Here is a 27,329-nt window from a genome sequence, read left to right on the forward strand (position 1 = left end):
TCCCCCCGCGACCTTAAAGGTACACTAGAGTGCTTGGGTTCTAGTAGCCTGTTCTAACCGAACGCCTGGAACCATCCTCGGAGACCCAGGGGCAGTTAGTGGGGGCGGGGAAAAGTCTATACGGGCGAAAAAAAAAAATCGGCGAAGAAAAGTCAAGAACGAAAGGCTAGGGTTCTAGTCTCCCAGCGATTTCAGATTTCCCACCCCCCGTGCCCGTCCCGGGCTTTCCACCTTCCACCGCGGCTGGGCTGCTCCACCTGAGCCCGCGACCAGACTTTGTAGCCAGGCGCAAAACCAAGATGGCGGATGAATGGATATGGATGATTCGGATCTCCAAATGATCACAATTCCCTCCTTTTGAAGTATCTCGAAGTTTTGGTGAATTGATCACGACATGGATTTCGATTCACCCACACTGATTTACGATGAAGAGGAGTACGGCCGAGCACCAACAAATCAAAAAGCCATATTTATTTACGAATGGCTCAGGAATCTGGAAGATAACATTACCACTGTCAAAAAGGTGAGGCTCAGAAGATAACTTAATTCTTTTAGTGTTTAGAGTCTTTTCAACAAGTGTGTGAAACATGAAGCTTACAATATCGTAACGTTAACAAAAAAGGTAATAAATTCGTCTTTTAAAGGGATAGTAATGGCTGGAAGTGTCTGTTTACTTGAATTGTATCCAAGTATGGTTTTTGTTGTATTTGACAGTGTTCTTGTAGCGGCTCTTGTAGCACCATGGAACGAAATATTAACTACAATACTCCAAAGCTTGAATTGTAACAAACAGTACTTGATAAATGTTGATGTTGTTCAAGACTTTGAAAGGGTTGATGATTGTCGGCCCACCTTCACCAATGGAAGACAGAAACATTACCGTAAAAACTCGTATATAAGCCGCACCCCCAAAATTCCAAGCATGATTTTGAGAAAAATAAAAACTGGCGGAAAAATGCCCAGTTGATTGTGAAAAATGCTGGATTATGTGGAAATTTTAACAATTAAAGATGAATTACAGTCCGTACTGCGCAATCTCAGCTGCAATGTTTATGTGAGCCTCACAAACAAAGCAAAACTAAAAAAAATCTCGATGATTTGGTAGTGCAGAATGATATGGAAAATAAAGATATGATATATGTTCGTATTTGCACACTCGGACGTCCAGCACTGCCCAGCCACTCGCCGCCGACCTCGCTGACTCCCTGGACGCGCCGCACCAGCACCCGGGACGCGGCCGCCGCGCAGCGGGGGACGGGGGGGGGGGACCGCGGGGGCCCCGGGGGGGCGCCAACCCACCAACCCGATGCACTAATTACGTGACAAACTTACCTGTTTCTTCATTATTTACGCCAGATATCCTTGCAGAACAAATAATAACGAGTAGAAGAACCTTGACGCTATTTCAAACCGACGTTTCAGCTCATCGGAAATTCTTAAACGAAATGAACTGTAATGGCGGACTAAAAAACGTCATGTATGCTGTCACCGAAGTGTAATGTTTTAACGAATTCAAAACAAAAACGTAAACAAACCCCGAGTCTGCGCAGTACGGACTGGAAATCAGCTTTAAGCCTTTTTGATGTGTAGGATGTACCATAAACAGAAAACACTTCAGTCTTACCCAGAATTTTAGAACTTTATAGAATAAACATCATTTCTGCCAACTTTGACATTTTTTATCTTTTTCTGCCATTTGTTGACAGGTATTTCTGCCTGAAGAAGGGTCATGTAGTCGTTGTGTTTAAGAAAACGTTCGAAGCTTAGTAACCAGGCACTCGTTCGGACACTGGAACTACAATCTTGGACAAAACTAGTTGAAACAAACACATTTCATGCATTTTTCACACCTTAAAGCGGAAAAAAAATTATCCCTGGCTCCCCCTACTCAATGTTGTTTCTTAAGGTTGGCGCTTCGATAGGCTTTGTTTTGAAAACACTACTAACATCATTAACAACATTGAAATGGCGGGAGAGGGGTTGCAAAACTGAACTCTGTTAGCTAAATTGATGGAAATTTCCTAATTGTTTCAACAGTTTTGTCCAAGATTGTGTAAATGACATTTTGGCTATAATTAAGTAGAAAACGCGTTAAAGATCTGCCATAAAACGCCTTGAGCTTTTTGTACTCTTCAAGTTCTTTTCCACCAACTACTCCGTTACCACAAGAAGCCTCTAATCAATGGAATCATCAATTACGATGGATTTCGGAGGCTCGTTATCAATCAAGGCAACAGAACTGTTACTGATTCTACTGAGTCAGAGTGTCCAGCATTTGAGTAGAAAATGAATTTATTGAAGGGCTGATGCAAGTTTCCATCAAATGTCTGCATGTTCAAACTTCAGATAAAATACAAAGTGTGTTTTTTATGTGCGTCATTGTCGATAATTAGAACAATGTTTAACGTCTCGGTCGATACAGTTTATAGATTCAAACAACCAGAGTATAATTCACACAAATTTAGTCATAAAACGTATGAAACGTTCAGTGCAGAAAGCAAACAAAATGTAACGTGTTTACCATTCCATAGGAATAGAAGGAAAATGCATTAAGGTGGCTCGACCCAGTTTTTTTCTAGCGATACCTAACAACTTTGAAACCCTGATACTTAAAGGGATTGATGTCAATGACAAAACTACTACATCACATGCATTACAGATAGACTGAACTTCAATATGATATAAATTTTTTGGCGATCAGAATGAATATCACGTGGCAATGACGTCACACAGGGTTTTGCTCTGAATCGATTTTTAGGTGGTAACCGCATTTTCTCTCGAGATCCTCCACGCTACGTATTCCTTGGGTGTTTGCCTTCATCTCAGTGGAGTTTCATCGAAATCTACAAGAGGAATTTTGAAATATCTTGGAATTTCTTTTTAGATGGTATAATTTATGCGTTAAATAAAGTCAAGACTTTATATAAAGAAATTTGCTTCTTTTTTATGTTTAATGAGAGGATTTAGCCCCCATTCCTTTTAGAAATGTCCCATATACTACATCCAAACCTTTAGAAGAAAGTAGACTTGCGCGATTTCGAAATATATGAAGTATATGAATCATAGTGAAGCTCAATGTTTAGCTCTATTTACAAATTTTCCGCCTACTTTCGCAAAAAAGCGATTATTTCAAAAACCCGTCGATGAATATTTTCCAAATTTTTTCAGGGTGACAAATAATCAGTACACCACACAATCCCTAAATTTCATGCTCATTGAAAATATCTAAGGTTGTCTAAACTAAAAGCAAAATTGAGTAAACATTGAAGCGATGTCGAAGTTTTGAATAATTTTGTGCTCTGGGATTTCCTATTGTTTCGATTTAAACACAACATCGAATTCCTGTGCACCACGCGTGTAATGACCACGCTTGGCTACCCTCCGAAAGCTTTCCGAAATAGTTCGGAATATGGTATATAATATTCTCATCGAGTTCAAGTAAACAATAATGGATGAATGAATACATTTACAACTGAAGAAAGCAGTCACACAACACCAAACTCAAAGCCGGTTAACTTTTATCTCAGCCAAGACGTCGACCCAACAAGAAAAACTAATGCGTGACAATTTCTTTTCCATTGTTCCATATTTCGGAAAGCTTTCAGAAGGTAGCCAAGCGTTGTCATTTTACGCGTGGTGCAGAGGAATTCGATGTTGTGCTTAACTCGAAACAAAAGGAAATCCCATAGCACAAAATTATCTCAAACTTCGACATCGCTTCAATGTTTACTCAATTTTGCGTTTAGTTTAGACAACCTTAGAAATTTTCAATGAGCATAAAATTTAAGGATTGTGTGGTGTACTGATTATTTTTCATCCTGAAAAATTTTGGAAAAATTTCATCGACGGGGTTTTGAAATAATCGCTTTTTTGCAAAAGTAGCCGTAAAAATGGTAAATAGAGCTAAACATTGAGCTCTACTCCGATTAAGATATTTTTATATTTTTCGAAATCGCGCAAGTCTACTTTCTTCTAAAGGTTTGGATGTAGTATATGGGACATTTCTAAAAGGAATGGGGGCTAAATCCTCTCATTAAACATAAAAAAGAAGCAAATTTCTTTATATGAAGTCTTGACTTTATTTACGCATAAATTATACCATCTAAAAAGAAATTTCAAGATATTTCAAAATTCCTCTTGTAGATTTCGATGAAACTCCACTGAGATGAAGGCAAACACCCAAGGTATACGTAGCGTGGAGGATCTCGAGAGAAAATGCGGTTACCGCCTAAAATTCGATTCAGAGTAAAACCCTGTGTGACGTCATTGCCACGTGATATTCATTCTGATCGCCAAAAAATTTATATCATATTCAAGTTCAGTCTATGTGTAATGCATGTGATATAGTAGTTTTGTCATTGACATTAATCCTTTTAAGTATGAGGGTTTCAAAGTTGATAGGTATTGCTAGAAAAAAACTGGGTCGAGCCACCTTAAGTAACACGTGTTTTGAGTGGGATTACGCGAATAGCAATGGTGTCACGCCATTACATCTTCTATTCTTGGTTTTCATGTTACATCATAAAATTCTGAAATCAAAATTCACTAGGCCTACTAAATTTTTATTGTCATTAGACGTAAGATAAACTAAAAATACACTGTTTCTTAGCTAATTAAAATACTAAAATTTAATCTTTCACTTAACCCATTTCTAAGTTGTTGGTTTTAACAGACACAGGTTAAGAGCTCCCAACAGCAAATTGAGGAACAGCTTTTAAGACATTTAACTGAAATCCTTGGTCCACCAACAAGACAGCTGCTTGCAAAATGTTACGCCCTGCTATACAGTGTTGGAAGCACCAGGACATTGTATGAAACAGTCAACAAGTGCAGTGATATCATCAGATCAAAGGATGAATCACAGTCTTACCTTCCAGTCAAACTGTAAGTTCTTCAAAAAAGTCACAAGGATTTTTATTTTCACATTTAATTTTAATTACCAGTATATGGATTGATCAACATGTAGCTACATGTATGTTGTCCTAGCTTTTTATGACTGCATAAAACACAATAATTAAGTGTACCTCAAAAATGTGTACCTTAACTAAATTATATACATGTACTAACCCATTGGTTCCCATGCAGGCCTAAACTGGCCTTGACGATCGTTGCTCTTTCTTGCACTTGTAGCCTGCGTAGCAAGCGTCTTTTGGTCTGTTGTGATTTGTGTTTGACAAATCGCGCAGTTTACAAATGAGTCTTTCAATTCAGCGAACTTATCTTAAACCCATCTAGCTAAGAACTGCAACTTTTTAGACATTCGAGTCGCAAATCTTCAGCTTGTTGCTGGCAGTATGGCAGCGAAACACCCAAAACACCTTACATTGTGTGCTTGCCACAAAATTAACGGAGACCACTGTGTGCACCTAGTTTCTTCAAATCCGGATTGCATTGCATATTACCATACATTTATTGTATATTTCTTCATATATTTTTATTTTTTAATCCTTTATTTAACAATTATTCCATGAGCCCGCGTTGGATACGAGGTGGTAAATAGCCAACGAGGCGCGAAGCGCCGAGTTGGCTATAACGACTCGTATCCAACAAGGGCGAATGGAATAATTGTTTTATTAAATTCTTCTCAAGTTTAAATCGACTGGACATTTCATTTTGATGTAAACGAAGTGATAGTATGAGGAGGCGCGAAAATTTCTGGCGCGGTGTTCACTTCTTGAGTTGAATGAAACATACGAGGAAAGCGAGCCAGAGAGTTTTCTTTCCAAGATTTTCCTCGAACAGTCCCCTCTAAAGTCGTCTAAATATCCTGGAAATTTTGACAACAGTTAAGATTTACGAGAAGATCCGAAGCAAAAGCTTTTCTGGAAACTACAAGTCTTGTGCAAGTCGAACGAAGCAAGTGTTTACATTGTACTTCTTTACGGCTCCACGGCTGTCATCAAGACTGCTATATTATTTGAAGCGAAATTCAGCTTAAAGTGGAACAGGTTTGTTGAAGTATAAAAGGACAAAACCAAGATTGAAAGGTAACAAACTTTACGGAAGTGCTGAGCCTACTTAGTTTTATGACGTACACTGAATGAAACTGTGTCAGTCAGTTGCCGTTCTTTCGTAAATTATTTGCTGCTTTTCTACTTTATTGACTCGCTCTTGTTGTGTGTTTACAAATATTATTAATTAAACTTTTCGCATCAATCCTTTTGTTTTGCGTAGTTAATTTTACTATGGCATTTCTGTGGTTGTGGTAGGCACCGCTAATTATTTCTTGTTCATAAACCTCGCCAAATTTGCTGTTTTTCAACCATTTTTCCGATGGAACTGTCGCTTCCCGTAGAAAAATTTTAGCTTGGCAAAAGTAACGCAATCATTTTCCAAATAAGGTCAAACTAAGGTATACGAGCTGACAACCGGGATTGAGTGAACCAATCAGAATGCTAGAAATGCAATATCCGTGGCTGAAAATTTAATAAATATATATAAACGCAGGGACTTCTATGATACCTCCTCAGGTTTTGGGCTCTGGGCCAGAACACTGTGGGGGCAATGATGAATCTATATTTCCACCTTTAACATGAAGTACAGTAAAACCCCGGTAACTCGAACTTGGATAACTCGAACAACCCCGCTAACTCGAACAAACTTCCATTTCCCTTAGATTTGAACTCACTTTTCAGTCATTTTTACTCGGTTAACTCGAACTCAGATAACTCGCGCAAACTCGGACTGAATTTCGTTTCCCTTGATCAAAATTTGGGTCAAATTTACCACGAAAACTCGAATTCCGGTTCTTGCAACTCGCCACGGTTACCCATTGATTAGAGCAACGAAAAGATCACGTATTCAGTGACAGCCTTTTTCCACTCTTGTCATAAGAATTTATGATCGTATTACAGTTTCTGACGAGATAAGTTTAGTTTGCACTGTACTGTATAGTGAAGTGCTGAAAAATCAGTAAACTATCAATCATTAACTTTGCAAATTAGATATTCAATCGACCTCGATAACTCGAAACCCCGCTAACTCGAACTGTTTTTCGTTTCCCTTCAGAGTTCGAGTTACCGGGGTTCTACTGTTAGTACATGAACTCATTTAGAAATTTTGTAATGCAACATTTGTCTTAAAAACCCTTGACATTACAGACTTTTAAGCAGGCAATGAAAATCTATGCTAATAATTAGCATAGATTTTTACGATATTATTTCTCCTTTTACCCAGTAGTTTTTGTTAAGATTGAGAAGAGATGTCAAACACTTGAGACAGTGTTTCATAGGCTATCCAAACACCTTGAATTTTATCAAAAAATACCCTTCTTTGTGTCCTCTTTACAACTCTCTTCTCAGTTTGTATATCCCAATAGACAAAATTTACTTCATGGTTATGATTTTCTCTGTTTTTAGTTGATTAATTATTAACGAGTTTGAAAATTTGATGTTGTGTTTGTAGGACTGCAGTGACTTGCATAGGTGCCATTTATGAGAAGCTGGGAAGAATGGTAAGTTAATAATTAATTATCCTACCCCAGTGGTTAACATGCTGGACTCTAGATTAAGCTCTCGATCCTTTGCTGGTGTCACTGTGTTGTATTTTTGGGCAAGCCACTGCTCTCACAGTGCCTCTCTCCACCCAGGTGCATTAATGTATGTATTTTGCAAATTTAATTAATAGTGCCACGCAGAGTTTAACTTCTGTGGTCATATGAGAGTAGGTGTTTACTTTAGGATGACTTCCATATGAATCAGAGGGGGATGCTTGTTGGAAATTTTGAATTGGAAATTTTTCTTTGCATGCATCCCTAAACAAGACCGTGAGAGCTAAAAATATTGGGTTTTTGCCCAACCATGCTACTGTAAGTGAGACCAAAAGTGTGAAGTAGTGAGGAGGGACAATTTCACTCCTTCTCTTCTTAATTTCCTGTTAAACATTTTAATTTTTTAAATAATTTATAAATTTATATCACTTATTAGGCTGGTGGATCTTATCAGGAGACTGTACAAACTCTCATTAAAGCCATGAAAAATGCTGAGGTAATGTGGTTTTTGATAATTACTTCACATTCCATTTCATGTCTTTGGTAATGTTACTGTAGGATCCATAGAATGATTAATCACAACCTCGTTATCATCATCATCATCATCATCATCATCATCATCGTCGTCGTCATTGTCATCATCACCATCATCATCATCATCATCATCAATTAGTTATTGACAGGGTTAAATTAGAACCATGCACAACAGAAACTCATGTTGTTTAACTTTTATACTTCTTAAGAATGATATGTTATGTTATATTATGTTATTTTTTTAAAGAGAGAATTAGTAGAGCACTGTACCAAGAAAGCTCAAAGCAAAATTGATTGAAGAAAATGAAAATGTTTTAAGTCTCAACTTAATTAGCTTGTTCATAAAACTGTGGTCAATCTCAGTCTCCACATTCTTAAGGTACATCCATTGTTATTTCTTATGTCTAGTCTCAAGGACGTTGTGAGATTATGCTAAGTCTGGAGCGAGTTTTGCGTGGCCTTGGAAGCAATGGAGCAGTATTACACAGGGATATTTACAAGGCTGTCCGGGGAGCTTTAACAGACAGAAGTATGTCTGTTCGATGTGCAGCAGCAAAGGTATTATTTTACACTGCTTGTTACAGATTGATTGAATAATGTTCCTGTTTTGTATGAAGAGTAACTTTTGTCTAAGTTATATATGCATGGTTTTATGCTCAATTTTGTGTGAAACGGCCAGTTCAGCTATGTGTACCTAAACTTTGATAGTTAGTATGTTAGTGACAAATTTAAAGTATCCTTTCAGTCTTGTGGTTTGGGGGACAATTGAAAGAACTGCAGCATTTTTTGTTGTCTGCCTCTTTTTGAGAACATGTATTTCAACAAAGAATGGATTTCCCTTTTTTCACGCGAAGAAAAAAGAAATAGCTGCACACAGGCTACCTGGATTGTTACATCTGATAGATTCAGCTTTTAGGAAATTTATGAGAACTACATGTACCAACTTGCTTGCTTGTTTGTTTGTTTGTTTGTTTGTTTGAACATTGTGTTTGGCTGCATTTGTTAATACCTGAATGGTAATGTATGTTTTTTTCAAAAGTATGCATTTTTGTCTTGGCTGTATATTTGGTCCCTGGCTTAATGATAGCAAAAAGAATCCGCCAGATAGTTATCTTGTGCTGTCACAGGCACCTCCCCCTGCCCTGGACTTCTCTCTTTCATCTCTCTGTTACCACATGACCTCTTGAGACAAACAAGCTTGATAACAGTCAATTTCTTGTCACATCACACGCTTTAGTCAGGGCTACAATGTACTTTAATTTGTGAATTCCAACAGGTCTAAACATCAACATACCTTTCATATTTGTAACAATATTCTTACAATGTGTGTTGTAAATGCTTTTATTCTTGCTATATTTTAGTGTGCCCTAGAGTTAATGAAGCATGCCAACTTCCTGTACACTTCTGAACTGGAAGGTGTGATGTCAACATGTTTTAAAGCCCTGGAGGGTTCTAACTATGATGTGCGGGTATGTGTTGCTCAGCTGATTGGTACATCAATGGCCATGACACAGCAGGTCCCTTCAGCCACAGCAGCAGGCAGCAAGAATAAAAAGACATGCAGCCTTGAAGAAGTATTTTCGTCCATGTCTGGAGGATTTCTTCGTGGTGGAATTGGATTTTTGAAGGGGAGTGGTGGAGAACTGCTGAAGAGTGTAGCGTCACGGGAAGTGAGAGTAGGAGTTACACAGGTACAATTACAGTGTTTGCACAGTCTGTCAGTACTTTGTTGGTTATGTCATGGGAGGTGTTGAACTCTGGATTAAGTAGTATGGGCTCTAGCAGTAGCAGGAGTTACTATGTTGTGTGCTTGTGCAAGACGCTTCATGCACACATTGCCTCTATTTTAATGAGAGTGACACTTGACAGTATTTCATCTAAAAGAACTAGTGCCCTTTCATCCTAAAAACTATAACTGTAACTCTGTTTCTACTGGTACTTTTTTTATTTTTATTGAAGTTAATAATTCTGTACTTTTATACTGAGTGCATATTTTACTTAATAAGCATGGTAGGTTGTGTAAAGCCCAGATGGCTGAAGAGCCATGGATCTGGGGTATGGTTGAGAAACTTTACTCCAGTTTCCACGGCATGGCATAAATTGACTTGGAACTCCTAGCTTGATAGGATGTTAATCCGTTGCAGATTTGCCCCTCAACATTTTAAAAGGTTGCCCTGACAATTTGCAGAATACTTCTGCAAGGAAGTTGATATTATTATTATGATTATTATAACTACAGTTGACAGAAAGATTTTGCACAGTTGGACAAGGCTTTGCAAGTTTACATGCACTTCCAGTCATTCAGGATCTGTTATGACTCTTGTTCTGCAGTATCTTTCATGATTTTATATTCTGCCACATCTAGTTTTCAACTTAAAATTCATTTAGCTCTAAGATAAAAATTTCACATGACTAATCAATTACTGTAAAATATGAAATAATTTATATCTATTTATGGTGCTAATTGCTACATAATGTTTAAAAGTGTTTTCATTTAAACAATTGACTGTGAGATTTATGCATTTCCAGTTTATCCCGTTTGCATACTTTCATTTTATTGTCAGGCTTATGTGATCTTTTTCACTGAGATGGGTGGAGTCTGGGTACAAAGGAACATCAGTTTAATCTTGAAACATGTCCTTGAGCTTCTATCAAGCCCCAAAGCTACTCAGACTCACGTGGATGCTGTGTACTCCAGGCGCTGCATTTCATTTATTCTGCGTGCTGTACTTGGAAGGCTTCTTGGTGAACCAGCTCAGCTAGATGCTGCAAAAGAACTGTGCAGCTTGATAACTAACCAAATGAACATGGTAAATGAAGCAGTGCACAGTGCTGCAGACAGTAGCAACTCAGCAGGTGTTATTCAGAGTATGGATGATGTGATCAGCACTCAACATGTTCTTGTGTGTGCATTGCAAGAGCTTGGATGTTTAGTACAAGGACTTAGTACCACAGCAATGACTCTCATTCAAGAGAATTTGTTAGACCATGTGCTTTCTGTTCTGCTTCATCCAGCACCTGCTGCTCAGTTACTAGCAGGCTGGTGTCTTAAATGCATAACAGTCGCTGCTCCGTCACAGGCAACATCACTGATTGACAGGTGCATTAATCGCATCAGTTCTCTCAAGTCATCTGGTGAAGCTGTTGGTGGGTATGCTCATACCTTGGCAGCTCTTGTTGGAGGAGTTTATCAGTGTCCACTTGGCATACCACATGCCAAAGGAAAGGTGATTAGATTTACAGTGCAATCCTGATCTCTCTAACCAATTTTAGTTTCCCTTGGAGGCTGGGAAAATTAGGATTCTATAATAGCCTTAACTTTAGTTACCTACAATGGAGGCAAAAAAGGTTGGGACACTTGTGAAAAGGAGCACGATGCAAGAGATCCTCCTAGTACAGGAGCCCATTACCAGGAGCATGCAAAGAAAGGTTGCTTGTCGGGTGAATAGGTTTTATAATATGGATTCATAATTTGTTTAGTGGTTTACTCTTTCCTTCAGTAACACATGTGTGTTCATTTTCAAGGCTGTGTTTAATGTGGCAGATGAGCTCCTTAAGACAGCTACTCAGAATCCCAGGCTTGCTTTACACAAAGCAAAAGCTGGATGGATCCTTTTAGGAGCTTTGATGACATTAGGTAAGTGGCATGATATAAATCATTATAGGTACACACAGATCACAATATTTTATTGTAACAATTGTGATCTGTGTGCTTTATGAGATCCATAATTCATATCACACCATTAACACTGGACCACACTTCACATCTAAAGTTCTTACATCATACCACACAAACAAGGATGCGTAGCATTTTCCAAATGGTTTGAAAAAGCCATCTGGACAATGCTATGCAGTGTAACATGTATCAACCTTGCATGCACAACCAAGAATGGTCTTTTGCAGAAAAAATATTCAATTTTTGTAACAAAATTGCAGACAAGAACAAGCTTGCTACTGGTTAGATCAAACAAATTGACCACATTTTTCCATGGTCTACACTGTTGTAGACCATAGAAATGACATCATAAAATGTTCAAAACTAAAGTGGAACCACGAGCCGTTGGGTGAGTGGTTTCACTGGGAAGTTGTGGACAATTTATGATGTCATTTATTTTCTATGTCTTTAAGAGTGTAGGCCATGAAAAATTGTGGTTGATTTGTTTTATTCCATAACAAACTCGAACAAGTGTTTATCAATGCCTGACTGTGAAAAAACTTTGCCGGGGAGACGTAAAGATCCCTGACACTTAAAAACGTCAATGATACAAAAGAACATGAACAAGAATTCAAAGAATAACAATTTTAATAACCTTTTGTTCTCTTGGTGAGTGTGTGCCTATTTCTAGAAGCGAGCAAGATGATTTTTCTTTCTAAAGATCTTGTTAGCGCTCGCTCACTGAATATCGACAGTTTGCTGAGTCCACTGCGGATTTGCTAGCGTGCACCGTTCTTCTCAGTTAGACAAAAAAATCAAAAGACTGACCAGTACATTTTTTGTCAACCAATCACCTGAGTAGAAGTCCAATCCCGAATTCTGAAAACAAATGCGTACTTGATTCAAACATAACAAGGTGAAATTGAAATTCTAGCCCACGTGTTTGCGTGGCTTGATCTAATGTCACTTTCATGGTCTATACTCTCATTGACCATAACTTTGGACCAATCAGCGCACAAGAATTCTGCAAGTGAGTCTTTATGTAGAAATATAGCATGATAAATTTTGCATTAACTGAAAAACTCGGAAAAAAATTCCGAGTTCTAGATGGGATTTGAACCAGACCGTGTTTAGGACGGATGCTCTACCACTGAGCTACTGGGACTCTGTGGCGAGCAAGGGTGAAATGTGGGTCTTGACTAGAACCGCATCACGCAGTCACATAGTCAAATCAGTACAAGTACACATACATAGGACTCATAACTGCATCGCGCAGTCACATTAAAGCATACTTGAGATACAACCATCCCGCCGCCCAAGTGAGTCTTTATGTAGAAATATAGCATGATAAATTTTGCATTAACTGAAAAACTCGGAAAAAAAATTCCGAGTTCCAGATGGGATTTGAATGTTCTAGTCAAGACCCACATTTCACCCTTGCTCGCCACAGAGTCCCAGTAGCTCAGTGGTAGAGCATCCGTCCTAGAACACGGAGGGTCGTGGGTTCAAATCCCATCTGGAACTCGGAATTTTTTTCTGAGTTTTTCAGTTAATGCAAAATTTATCATGCTAGGTTATAAATGGTATAATAATTACAAATACACCATATGTTTAGTCACATGTAACAGATTAATGTGGAGGCCTAAAGTTATTTCAACTGATAGATTTCTTTGCTTTGGTATGTGCACGTCTCAATAAACCCAACATTTTTATTAAATGCAATTACAGTTTTATTTTCTTACCATTTTGGTGGAAGAATACAAGTGTGATAAACACCTTCAACCTGTTTCAAAAAGTGTTGAGACACTGCCTTTTTTGGGTAATTTTGAAAACTTCACACAATACCCCCTTCCAGGTTCCTCTCAATTTTGTTAGCCTTTGATTGGTTGAGCATTAACTTTAATTGATAGAGAAGAGGGAGGACAGAATCTTTTTTTCTCTTGAGTCTTTGAATGTTTTTTTTTTTTTGAGGAAAAAGGCATTTGTTAACTAAAGTGGTTGTAGAATGAGGTTGTAGAATGAGGTTGCTGGTAAGATTTTTCTGTAATGTGTTTCTTGTCAGTCAAGCCTTGTGCTTTGATTTGCCCTGCCAGGACCATCAGTTGTCAAACATCATTTGCCACAGATGCTTGCCTTGTGGGCAAATGCATTTCCTAAAACAGTAAAGGAATTTGAACAGGAGAAAAACAGAGGTGATGCATACACTTGGCATGTCACACTAGAGTGTCGAGCAGGAGCTTTGTGTTGTAAGTAGATTTAAAATGCAACTGTATAACTTTTCTAAAAAATGTTGTAACACCAGATAGGCACCTGAAGAGGCTAACCACCCTATCTCTAAGCCTATTCTGCACAATGATGAAACTGAATTATACTTAAGAGTAAAGCAAAACAAATATGAGTTGCCTGCATGCTGGCTTCGACTGTGTGCAACACTCGTGAGTGGGTCCTGCTTGAGCAGTTTAGTTCTCGAGGAATTATTCAAGTGACAAGCTCATTATTTTTCTCAACTCAAGACTTGATACTTAAAACTTGAAATTCTGGACTCGAGACTCGACAACACAACAATTGTAACAGCCTGCAGCAAATGAACATTACATGAATATCGCTATGTTTAATATCATTTACTTACCAAATTTCAATTGTTGTGAATATCCAACACAGTTGCTTGTTTTTGGCTTTTTGGCACCAAGCGAAGCTATGTTGTGTTCAGTATTAGAGTAAGGTGTGTTTTTGCAAAAAATTATTACATGGATAAAAGAATGAGGCATATATAACAAATGTGGTGTTTTGTTATTCTTTTGCTATTTTTAAATGAGTTGCAAATGACCTTGAGCTGTTAAATTTCTGTACTTAATACGCTTACATAAATAATTAATACATTTGATTGATTTCTGAAATTGTGAATTTTGGAAACCTGTGGTGGTTGTGTATGTATGACAAGTGCTCCTTTTTGTATAGAACTTTGCTTAAAATCAGTTGAGAGTTGGTGAAAGTTCCATTAACCACAGCAATATTACACTGTTTGTTGGATTTCAGCAATGGCAAGTTTTTGTGCTAACTGTTCTGCTCTTCTCAATGATGATCTAATTCGTCGCCTTCTGGTCACTACAGACGCATGTTTAGCAATGCTTCCAAGGTTAGAATTTATTTAAATACAATACTGGGTAACAAATGATATACAGGGAGTCTGTTATGTGGGTGTTTGTTGGCCATCTACCCTTTTATTAACCATTTCACAGGAAAGCAATGCATTGTTTCTCTTTACATTGCTATTGAAGGAGTCAGACATGTGCCATATTTATTCTTTTAAACCCTGCTGCGTTTATTAAATTTTAGTGAATTTGAGTGCTGCGTTTATTCGAGGGCGGCGTTAATACAAGGGCGGTGTTTATTTAAAAGTCAATTTATTTCTTGCTAACAATAACGTTAATTTTGGTATCTGAACATTTGAATTTAAAAAAAAGACAGAACCTTTTTTTAGTGCTTGTCTGAAAAGTCATTTTCAATATCTTAAAACATTGTTGCAATCAAGGAAAATATTTCTTCAGGCTTGGTCAAACTTGATTATAACTGCATTAATTTTGCTTTTTGAACCTATTATTCGAATAAACACCACATCATGATGCGGTGTTATTGATATGTCATAAATGCTCATAAATGCGGTGCTTATTCAAGGGCTGCGTTTATTCAAGGGAGGCGTTTAATCGAATAAATACAGTATACACATTATGAAAAAAATGGTCACTATGGAAAAACAAAAGGCCATTTAAGCTGCCTGCTGTAACACTATTCTGTAGTTGCAAACTGGAGGTAAAAGCAAACAGCTGTTAAAAACCTATAGACTATTTACTCCAAATACTTCATACATTTCATTCATTCAACAAAAAGTTGCTTACTGGTATGTTATATTGTAGCATGATATTCGCGACTCGATATGGAATATGGGTTTGTTAGCAAGGTCAATCACTACCTTACTCTGTTTTAGACAAGAGGCAATAACTTATAATTTTTTTTTTAACTAAATCATGACAAAATTGCATAAAGGTGTTGCCAGACATTACTGACAGTATATGTGTGCAGCAGCATTGTGTGGCCCAGGACACAGTTTAGGGAATTTATTGTTGTTGGGTCAAGTCATGTCTGACCTACAATTGTAAATCTTTAACTCAACAAGATAAGGGATTTTGAGAATTAAACCTCTGCTACTTCATTATAAGTCACATTGTAAAGACCTGTTTGCCAATGACCAGTAGTGTTTTTTTTTTTTTTAATGTCACTGACCTCTTTGTAAAATCAAGAACAGCATCAATTTTCATAAGGCTTATAAATTTGTTATTTTTGCCTGTTTCTTGCTATTAAAGGCTTTTAAATTGTGTCCAGTTTAGTCATGTTGGGGAGGAAAAAAGATTAAAAAAAGTTATGAGTGGTCAATCAAGTCACAAATAGGGGGAGGCACAATTTTTTATTATATAAACTGCAGTTTATTTAGTCAGCCTCTCCATCAGTTTGGATTTTTAAACAAATTAATTTTTTTTAATTTTTAAATAAGGGCCATAATGCAATGCACTGTATTGGGACAACAGCAATTGTGTTAATCCTATAATGTGAATTAATTTATCTTTTCCTGTCAATCTTGGTGTCAAAATTTAAGTTAATTGGACAAATATCAACCAAGTTATGGCATTATGTGCCAATTGACAATCTTGGGAAATATGCATCATCTTTTTAAATTACATTACAAAGGAGGTCCAAAGTACGTACATGTATGCTCATCATTCTTTGATACAATGATGGATGATTGATGCAAGTTATACCAGACACAATAATAGAATCATCAGTAAGATTTACATGTAGACAGAAACACTTAACCGGGTCCGGATAATCTGCGAGCCAGGGAGCCATGAGAGCCATTTCGGTTAGCCTAAATAGCACATTGGTTAGCCTAAATAGCCCTTCGGTTAGCCTAAATAGCACTCTGGTTAGCCTACAGTTAGCTAAGGTAGCTTGCGGTTAGCCTTTTTTTGGGATTAGGGATTTCTGGCTTGCATGGCTCGCATGACTCGGCAAGGCATGCAAGCCATTCAGGTTAGCCTAAATAACACATTGGTTAGCCTACATAGCACTCCAGTTAGCCTAAATACTACTCTGGTTAGCCTACAGTTAGTTTAGGTAGCTTGCGGTTAGCCTTTTATTGGGATTTGGGATTTCTGGCTCGCATATTATCCTAACTCCACTTAACCTGCTACATGGCTCTCTAGTAATGTTGTATTTTATTATTTTGTTTAGTATGCCTCAGATCATCAAGCAACATGGGAATCACTTAAAAGCCAGTGCAGCTATTATGAGATTAAGATTGTACTCAGTACTTGCTCTTCTTCCACCAAAATGTTATGAAGGTAACCATCTAAGCTTATACTTAAATGTTATTATTTCTATTAAAGTTTAAAACAAATGTTACTATTAACTTGTTGATTAGATGAAACTTTAAAATACACACTGTTTGAATGTGATTAAATAAGGTTGATATCAACTTGAAAGAACTGTTTGCTTAAGAAAGTTGTGCTTCATAGAGGTTGTGCTTTGAGAGGTGTTTAGGTCCACATTAGGGAGGCATCCACTTGTAAGGTTGCAGTGTATAATTATAATGTTAACCCATTGCCATCTGAACTGCCCTAAGCTTTTGTTCCACTATTGGAACTTTTCACTTTTGACCAAAAAATTAAGCACTGAAGTGGGAAAGATTTTTTCAATGATGCCTAAAGCAAAGTGATCAGATTAGTTTAGATTGATTTGAGTGCAAACATACTAATGAAAGAAATTTGTGTGGCTACTCCATGGTAAGAACTATCTTCTTGCCTTGTTTCTTAATATTGTTTAACTGGAAAGCAAGCCTAGTAGATGGTTAAGTAAAAGGCCAACAACTGTGACAACTGCAACAAAAAGATAAGAAAAGATGAAGAGGGGTAAAGAGTAAGGAAAGAAAAAGAACAGAAGGTCAAACGAGGTAGGTCATTTTCTCATCCAAAAACTAGAAATTTTGATTTGTATGCCCAAAATATCTTTAAACAATACGCCAATGGCAAGCAAGGTACATGTTCATGTTGCAAATGATATTTTGAGCAGTTTGGATAATTTAGCTCATGACTGACCAGAAAAGTAATAAAACCTCCATGTGTCAGTGGGTTAAGGAGATGAATGTACATTGTGTATGTTCAAACTTTTTTTCTTTTATTTTAAATGCTGTTTTCCACTATAGGAAGCTTTCATTCCCTATTGCGTGTGCTGGTTGCAGAGTTCACTTTGGCAGAAAACCCGGCCATGACAACTACGTCCTTGTTGCGAACTGTCTGTCATAAAGATGATTCTATTCTTCTTGGCTCATGGCTTCAGGAAACTGACCACAAGTTTGTTGAGGAACAGGTTTGTGTGAATTTGTTACACACCAACTCTTATAAGTTGCATATGGGTTGACTGAAAGTGTTCCATGTAGACTTCATAACTTGTGCACAGCGAAAAAACAAAATCAAGCTATTTCTCTTGGGAGGGATTTCTTAATGTGGCTCTGATGGAGATCAATGTTATTCATAATGTGTTTATACATGCAGTGCACCTTGAGAACCAAGGCCTTTAAAATACTTGAAATTTGCTGCCATGAATTTTGGTTCCTGGAACTCTTTTAATTTCCATGAAATGAAGGATTAAAGATTTTAAATCAAGTTAAATAAAGGATTATGATATACTGTAAAAATTCTTAGTCTATTAAGTCCCCATCCCCTCTCTTTTAAGCATCCTTCTCTAATAAGCCCCCCCTTTCCCCATAAGGAAGATCAATTTTTTTAATAAGCCTCCTCTCTATTTAGCCTCTTTCTCTAATAAGCCCCTATCTGGAAGCTGTTTTTTTTTTTTAATAAGCCACCTCTCTATTAAGCATCCCTCTTCCCTATTATGGTAAACCATGACCAATGTTTAAAATCATAACCGGCCAGACTCCACTTTTAGTTACAGCTTACATTCAACAAAAAGCCCGCATCAATTCACTTTTTTCTTCCAAAACGTTTTATATATATTTCTTCCATGGAACTATCAATGACTGGAATGCTCTTCCTAATGAAATAAGTGAACTGGAAATTGTTGCAGCCTTCAAATCAGCCCTGGCTGCCCATCTCAACTAAAGGCCATTTTAATTTTAATTTTACTTTTTTCTTTATTTCACTTAACGCCTGTAAAACACCTATATTTTGCATGGTGGGAAACCATAGCTATTAATGTATATAAATAAATGACAAATGTATGAACAAGGACACAAAGTAAATTTAATTTGCACTTTTAAAGGTTTTCATCCACTACATTCATCCTTTGTGCTTTGTTTTCAGCTGCAAACCAACAGTGCGTCAGGTTCAGGATCTCTTGAGCATGATCCATCATGTATATTTGAAAAATGTCCTGAGGTAAACTCCATGAACCAGCCAGCCATTGTTTTGCTTTGGCAGCTTATGTATAAAGAAGTTGTCTAATTTCATGATGAAATCTTTAGCTAAAGAAACACAAGGAAAAGAGTAGTTACAGTGTGCAGTCACATCACTTCTCACTAACAAATGTTAAGCAAGAGTAATTTATATTTAACAATTATTCGCCGAAGGCGAAGTGAATCACGGCGAATATTCCCCGAGACGAAGTCGAGGGAAATATTCCCTGAGATTCACTGAGCCTGAGGCGAATAATTGTTTTAGTCTAATTTTCAGAGGTGAATATCAAGAACTATAAAATAAAGAACTAAAACACGGAACCAACAAATACAAGTGCTTGCTTGAATACTTGTTATAAGTTTAATTCATTGATTGCAAATCAGAATCTACATTTACACGTGTAAGTTTAAGCAATAAAACAAAACAAAACAAACACCTCGAAAAAGACAGATATGTAGTACCTTCGTTTAATCGTTGGCGACTTCTGAGCAATTGTGTAAATCCTCTTGAAATAAGTCGAGTAGCTCTGATCTGAAGAGAACTGAGTAATTTTTGGTCAATTGATCTGCCACTGAGTTTCTTGTGGTTCGTGCGATCTCCAAAACCGCCGTCCTTAGCACCAAATTCTAATGCCTTGAGAACCATCTCTTGAAAATATTTTCGGTTCAAAAGCCTTGGTAGCCAATTTTTAAAATTCCAACTGTTTTGAATACCCCGGACTTGACGTGATTTCTTTCGAATGAAAGAAAATTTCATTCATCAAATGCCGCCATGTTTACTTGCCTGGATGGCAAAGTTGGTGCGGCTTAGTAACCAAGCCCTGAAATGTTATATTCACTTTCAAGCGAGGTGAATATAACGTCATAAACCAGAGCTTCTTGACCAATCAGAATGTCGCATTCTTATATTCACCTCTTCAAATTAGACTAATTTCTGTTATCCTGCCAACTTTAAACATTATTTCTTATTAATGTTACATGTATTAAAAAATCATCTTTGAAACCATTATGGCCGTCAACTGGACATGCATCAGTGCAGTTGTTCCAGAACACTGACCACTAGCTGGGGTAGGGATGGTTTTAGGGATAAACATGTAACTTGCTGAAAGAGTTTATTATATTTTTTTCAACCATTTAAGGGAGAAGATGTTCCTGGTCCATTGCCGTTAGGAGTAGCTGTTATTGATGAAGCCATTAAATTGTTTGGAACTGTGTTTCCATTTGTTGCACAAAAACACCGCAGTCAGTTATTGGCTCATTTTGCTGAATGCATACGGCAGGCAAAGTCCTCAAGGCAACAAGCTATACAAACAAACATATTGACAGCATTTCTCTTCTCTTTGAAGGTAAATCATGTTATAGTTACTGACTACTAGTCATCAGCAGTTTGTCTAATAAAAAAGAAATAATAAATAACAATAATGTGATCATCTGGGCAAGAGGATAATTTTGAGTCTCAGGAATGATTGTCATTGGTAACTAATGTTGTGTTTCGACAACCTGAGTAGAGCCTTTCTTCAGAGGCATTGTTGGATGGCACAGCCTTACTATAACACTTGTAAAAACATCTACCTCAACCATGGTTTTTTGAGAACTTCTCATACTTGAACAATGTCACTTAATGCCAAACTGCTGATACTCTGAGGCTCAAACAGCCATGTCTGCCAATGTTTTATCACTGCTGTCTGCTTTATCACTTACACCTTTAGTTAATGCTTTATTGGAAATGTTTAAAATTAACATACAGTGAGCAAAGTCAATGTAGAGGAATACCAACATGTGTGGACTATAAAGTGCAGCCACTTATTCTGACCAGAGTTCATAGTAATATAATTATTTTACTTGTGTGAAGAACATGCCTCAACCCACTGCATGAGTTATGGTGATTGTTGTTGTTTATCAGGGGATTGCTGAGTCAAAAACTAGTGTAGGGGATGAAGATGTCAGGAATACTGCTGTAAATTTAGTTATGGTAAGTCTTAGGTCTACTCTGTTTATACTTAGCAAATCAAGGCACTTGTGTTTGACTCTGAAGTTAAATGTGGATTGTTTATCTTGCAGTTTTATGTGCGTTTTCATTGAATGTTTTTTCATTTGGCAGGATGCTGTTACAAATCCTGACCCCATTGTTCGCTGTGCTGCTGGTGAAGCTCTAGGGCGTATTGCACAAGCTGTAGGAAGCCCTGTTCTAACATCAAATATTACCCAGAAGATCTTTGACCAGCTGAAGGCAGCAAGGGATGCAGTGTCCAGGACAGGCTTCTCTGTTGCTCTGGGCTGTATTCATCGTTATGTGGGTGGGATGGCATCAGGCCATCACCTCAACAGTAGTGTCAGTATACTTCTTGCCTTAGCCAAGGATAATTCGTCCTCTTTAGTACAGGTTTGTTGGTTATAAAGTCAGCCCTTGTGTCAATTCTTAAAAGTTTCCTTGAGTAATGCAAACATCTTCTGTCTCTTGCTGGAATTAAAAAAGATGACTTAGTGTTGCCTGTCTGTTGATAATTGTTCTCTTCATAACCTTTTCCAGACTACAAGCGTACATTTGACTTACTGCTATTTCTTCTGACTGACATAGGTATGGGCTTTACATGCCTTAGCTCTTATTGCTGATTGTGGTGGGCCAATGTTTAGAAGCTATGTTAATCCAACATTGGAACAAGTTGTTAATCTTGTCCTGACTGTTCCTTCTGCCATAACTGAAGTTCACCAATGTCTCGGAAAGTGTCTAGCAGCTCTGATTACTTCCATTGGACCTGAATTACAAGGTAAACATATATCAAATCTCCTTGGAGTGTTTGACATCTTAATATTGTAGTACTTCCTTCAACCAAGGTGTGTTAGTTGGGTAACAGTGAGATGTTTGGGAAGCCTGAGATGGACTTAGCATTCTTTCCTTTAAAAACTTTAAAATTTAAAGGGACTATGTCACAGAGATTTTGCAGATTTTTGGTCTAATCCATTTAGCATTTTTTCCTTTAAAAACTTTAAAATTTAAAGGGACTATGTCACAGATTTTGCAGATTTTTGGTCTAATCCATTTAGCATTCTTTCCTTTAAAAACTTTAAAATTTAAAGGGACTATGTCACAGAGATTTTGCAGATTTTTGGTCTAATCCATTTAGCATTTTTTCCTTTAAAAACTTTAAAATTTAAAGGGACTATGTCACAGATTTTGCAGATTTTTGGTCTAATCCATTTAGCATTCTTTCCTTTAAAAACTTTAAAATTTAAAGGGACTATGTCACAGAGATTTTGCAGATTTTTGGTCTAATCCATTTAGCATTTTTCCTTTAAAAACTTTAAAATTTAAAGGGACTATGTCACAGATTTTGCAGATTTTTGGTCTAATCCATTTAGCATTCTTTCCTTTAAAAACTTTAAAATTTAAAGGGACTATGTCACAGAGATTTTGCAGATTTTTGGTCTAATCCATTCTGAAATAAGTGGAAGGCAACTTAACCTATAAAAAACAATATTTTCGAACATCTTAAGGAAGATATAACCTTAATTTACAGATAGAAATCAAGCTAAGGGTACAAATATTGATTTTTTGAAGACACGCGGAAACAATTTGAAAACGTTTGCCTAACGTTTTCAAATTGAAATCCATTTCCATCTGTGCCATCCACAGCCAATAATGGTAAAATCTGTGACATAGTCCCTTTAAACTTAAAAATAAAACGCTTCTGTCATAACACACTAGAGGTTTTTCTTGATCATTTTTTGATAACCATTAATAACATTTTTGATAAAATCACAGAGAACTGTCATCTATTATATCTGCAAACTTGGATAAAAAATCTAATTTGGCACTTACTGAGTTCTAGCATCACCTTAATTAAAGTGCATTCTGTACAAAATTAAAGACAACATTTTTAAACTTTCATCATTCCTTTATGTCTGTGAAATTTGAACTCAGTTTTATCCAAAACAGCCAAGAAAAAAGCATTTGTAAAGATGTAGGACAAGCAAGATTTTCTCCTATGTATTTATTTATGGATAGCTACAGTTGTAGGTGCCCCCTGCAGCCTTAAGGTTTAACAACCTGACCGGTATAAAATCTGCATTATATCCAAAATTCCATTATATACTTCCTAATGAACAAATGTTTTTAATTTTAGGAACATCAAAGTCCATTAGAGATCTCCGCCTGTCATGTGTAGTTTCTTGTGCCATTATGCAAAACCATGCAGATTCACTTGTGCAGGCAGAAGCAATCAACTGCCTTCAACAGCTTCATGTGTTTGCTCCAAGTCACATTAATTTGGGAACTGTTGTTCGTAAACTGTGTGTTAACCTTTCAAGTCCCCACTTGTTGCTGCGGCGAGCCACAGTTGCTTGTCTCCGTCAACTTTCTCAGCGAGAAGCTAAAGAAGTTTGTGAACATGCTTCAGCTGCTTCAGAGGAGCTAAGTAAACGGCGACAGTCTAGTTATGCTGTTGTCATAGACGACAAAGGCTTGGAAGGTATGAGTTAAGTGCTTTAAATTGGAAGTAACTTATTTTCCCATAGAAGTAACATTTGTGTTAGTCTACTTAATTTTTACCTAAATGCAAATTACAATGGCATGGTAGCATAATGGCATCATCATCATCAACAACAATAACAATAACAACAACATGAATCACAATCGATTTCCATTGATTGTTCAGGCCTTAAGGTACTCATGTCAGTTGTGCTTCTTTAGGTGCATTGTTTGGGATGTTGGACACAGAAACTGACACACGAATGAGATCAGATATTCATGACACATTGAACAGCATGCTGCAGACTCTTGCATCCCATAACTTGACACACTGGCTGGGTTTGTGTAGGGATGTGCTGTCTGCATCGAAAAGCAGCAAAGGTGGCAAAGGTGGAGATGTTCAGAACAGAGAGAAAGATGAAGGTTCGATTATTACTGTTAATGATTCATATTATGTTTGTTGCATTCATTTAACATAGCAGTCTTTCAGTAGTATAAGTTCACAGACTACAGGCTGTTACACCACCATGTTCTGTGTCAGTGGCACTTTTGTTTGTGATAATCAGAAATGTAATTTGCAGAGGGCTGCCAAGAAATGGCAGTCACTCTTCCAGCTGATAAGGCGTAATTCAATTCATTAATAGTTATTAAATAGTCATGAATTTTAAAGTTGTGATGTTCCACTGGAAAAGTTACACTAATGCTTTAACTTAAAACAGGCAAACACTAACAGTTAATGAATGGGTAATGAATGCTACAAGAATTTTTAGGTGTTCTATACATAAACAACAAATATTTTGAATGGATATTCAAAATGTTGAATGAATAACAGTAGATTAGCAGGCAATTATAAATTTCTTTCAGATAGATAAAACATTAGGTTTGACAGCAAAAACATTCCAGTAATCACTCTAAATATTTGTATGGGCAAGAATAGTTTTCCATTGGAAGATCAAAGCATTCAAACAGGAAACAAAATTAGAAAAAGAGAGTCTAAAACTGGTGATAATGTAATTTGAGGGATAACAAAGCATTTGAACATGTTACGTTTTGATACCGTTGACAACAATAAGAACACATATAGATTTAGGCCAAGACTTGTTTATTACTTGCATGTTTGTATAAGCAAATGAATAGATGAATGAATTAATGAAAGTGCAGTTTGTTTCTGAAGACCTGCAGAAACTTTAAAACAGAAAACTGTTCAATCTGCTTGTTATGATTAGTTATAAATATGGAACAAACTCTCAAACTAAAACCCTTTTTTACTTGAGCATTACTCCTGTTAACAGTCAACCATATTACAATAGACATTGAATAATGAACAAAATTCAGTGAGGAAAACTTTATTTTTGAGTTTTGTTTTGTTGCCAGAGGCTGATGAGGCAGGTGAAGGGGATACTGATGAAGGTGGTGGCATGACAGCAGGAGAAGCTCCTGAGGAAACTCATCCTAAAGTGGATCCACGCTGGCCAACCAGAGTGTTTGCTACAGAGTGTATCAAGAAAATTGTTATAGTTTGTCAGTCAAGGCATGCTCACTTTGATTTAGTGCAGGCACGTGCAACACGACAGGAGACTGGAGAGGGTAAGATATTATGATAAAGTATACTTGTGTTGATGCAGTATGGCCTTATGTGAAGACATGCACCTAGAGGAATTGACTGAGTGATTATTCTGTATTGTTGGAGAGCCGCCGTGCAATAGGAAAATTAATGTAAGTGGCTATTCTTGAAAGGTACATCTAAAGACTATGATTGACACAAATAGTCTTGTGCATTCAAATTGGCATTTATAAAATAATACAGAATGACGAATTAACTGTTATTTCTTTGATAGATTTTCTTATCATGCATCTTCAAGAACTAGTCAGAATGGTATTCATTGCAGCTACAGCAATATGTGATCATTTGAAGCTGGCAGGACTTAGCACTTTACAGGTATTCAACAGTTACTTATCCACTCTATGAGGCAAACTTGCTGGTACTACAGTTGAATTTCAGAACAAGGCAATAACCTTTTATAGGACATGTTCTTTTATGACAGGTGTCAGGTGATTTGACATCTACACATGTGGTCATGTGGAAGTTCAACTGTATTGGCGATGCTATTTTAGTTTTACTCTGACTGCAACGTTTTTTAAAGATCTATAGTTTCTGTTAAAAGTTGATATCTTCATTGAAGCTACCTCATGTAAATTGACAAGAGTTTTTGTTCTTGCTTTACGCATTTTCTTCAGGATGTTGTCAACATGTTTGCTTCAGTTTCGGACCCTGATTATCCAGGTCATGTTATACTAGAACAGTTTCAAGCTCAGGTAAAAGACTCTATTCATATCAATTTATTATAGCAAAGAAAGCGAATCTTGTTTATAGCCATTAGGTATGGTAAGGAGACTAACATACCTTTTAAATCTGAACTCTATTATTGATAGGTTGGTGCTGCTTTACGACCAGCATTTGCATCTGATATGCCATCTGATGTTACTGCCATGGCATGTGAGGTATGAAATGAATTTTAAAAGGTAGATTCTAAAACATTAATCCCAAGCTGCAAGTGGTTATTTGGTGGATTTTTTAAATTTCTATCCATTGCTATGATCCAATTTAATTGGTAGACAAAATATGGGAATAATTAGTTTCAACTGTTACATCTTTGAACATAACAAAGACTAATCCAATTCAATTTTTTTTTAAAGTTGTTAATTCCTCCCAAGTAAATTGACTCCTTATATAAACCCATTGCTGATAGGTGAGCTTGGGAACTGGTGCCTGAAAGATCAGCATGTGCCAGATGCCACACACAGCACAGGTATCCATGACACCCCTGGAAGGGGAACACCCTAAGCAAGCAGCCACTAACAGGTTGGCACTGTCGCACTTACAGGAATTCAGTGAATACTTACCTGGATACCAACAAACCAAGAGGTTGGGAGGAGAGGATGCGTGATGATTTGAAATGAGCAAGCAAAGTTGATCCATAAAGATAAGCTGGCGGGGCGTCCCCCATGGGAACTTTGCAAAAATAATATTCAGCCACACTTAACTTGCCAAAAGACAGGCTCAAAAGTGATGTCTTAAGGGTTTGTGTGGTGACAGACACATTTACAGCAGAAAATATCCAGTCAAAAGGCCTTTCGTAAGATGCTTGAAGAATGGAGGGACTCGTAAATAGCGTACAAGCACCCTCCCCCCAAATACATGTAACTACCAATCTAATAAGTAGCATTGTTTCCCAAAAGTAACACTACCTTAAGATGTTGTAAGGTCAGCTACTAATGTGAATCCAAAAGGATGCCAATGCATCACACTACATAAAGAGACTGCTAAAGAGCACCACAGTTCACAGGCTTCAAGGCAACTTTTGGGTAAGAGCTTGGACAGGGTCGTAATGTAGAGGTGATAGGCATTGCTAGATGAACAAGCCATGGCTTGTATTTTAATGAAAAAGGAACTCCACTGTGACCTGCAAAGGAAGATGGTCCAATGTGGAAGGTGTGGCTTGAAAATTTACCTTGAGTAGAGGTAATTATTTTTCATGAGATTGGTGAGAGTTACGTGAATCAAACCCAGATTGCCTGGTTTATCTATCCTGATAGAAAGATAGGCACCAAGGCTCAAACCACACTAATTGGCAGCTGACCACTCTCAATGTGGATGATGCGGCGCTTCCTAATGGGGTCCATCTTTGAACTTTTGATCTTGATACACATGCTATAA

The 27,329-nt window shown here is 37.2% G+C and overlaps 1 protein-coding gene and 1 non-coding gene across 2 annotated transcripts in view; both read left to right on the forward strand.

The window, feature by feature from the left end:
* The first annotated feature begins 293 nt into the window (after positions 1-293).
* LOC144637235 (HEAT repeat-containing protein 5B-like) overlaps positions 294-27,329 on the forward strand; it is a 40,119-nt gene continuing 13,083 nt past the window's right edge. Inside the window, exons 1-23 of the mRNA XM_078496362.1 lie at positions 294-523; positions 4,673-4,884; positions 7,405-7,453; positions 7,926-7,985; positions 8,432-8,581; positions 9,385-9,714; positions 10,588-11,250; positions 11,549-11,660; positions 13,772-13,924; positions 14,715-14,814; positions 16,965-17,074; positions 17,935-18,098; positions 19,052-19,126; positions 20,283-20,489; positions 21,047-21,115; positions 21,245-21,526; positions 21,722-21,911; positions 23,268-23,612; positions 23,834-24,034; positions 24,986-25,198; positions 25,450-25,550; positions 25,850-25,927; positions 26,045-26,113. Coding sequence (XP_078352488.1) covers positions 395-523; positions 4,673-4,884; positions 7,405-7,453; positions 7,926-7,985; positions 8,432-8,581; positions 9,385-9,714; positions 10,588-11,250; positions 11,549-11,660; positions 13,772-13,924; positions 14,715-14,814; positions 16,965-17,074; positions 17,935-18,098; positions 19,052-19,126; positions 20,283-20,489; positions 21,047-21,115; positions 21,245-21,526; positions 21,722-21,911; positions 23,268-23,612; positions 23,834-24,034; positions 24,986-25,198; positions 25,450-25,550; positions 25,850-25,927; positions 26,045-26,113 — 4,062 coding nt within the window. The 5' untranslated portion in view covers positions 294-394. The remainder of the gene's footprint in view (positions 524-4,672; positions 4,885-7,404; positions 7,454-7,925; positions 7,986-8,431; positions 8,582-9,384; positions 9,715-10,587; positions 11,251-11,548; positions 11,661-13,771; positions 13,925-14,714; positions 14,815-16,964; positions 17,075-17,934; positions 18,099-19,051; positions 19,127-20,282; positions 20,490-21,046; positions 21,116-21,244; positions 21,527-21,721; positions 21,912-23,267; positions 23,613-23,833; positions 24,035-24,985; positions 25,199-25,449; positions 25,551-25,849; positions 25,928-26,044; positions 26,114-27,329) is intronic.
* Trnal-uag (transfer RNA leucine (anticodon UAG)) lies at positions 13,130-13,202 on the forward strand. Its single transcript has one exon. It is a non-coding gene; the product is annotated as a tRNA-Leu (tRNA).

This window comes from Oculina patagonica, chromosome 13 (assembly GCF_052425735.1).
Source record: "Oculina patagonica isolate OP01 chromosome 13, crgOcupat, whole genome shotgun sequence".
NCBI classification, from domain to species: Eukaryota; Metazoa; Cnidaria; class Anthozoa; order Scleractinia; family Oculinidae; genus Oculina; species Oculina patagonica.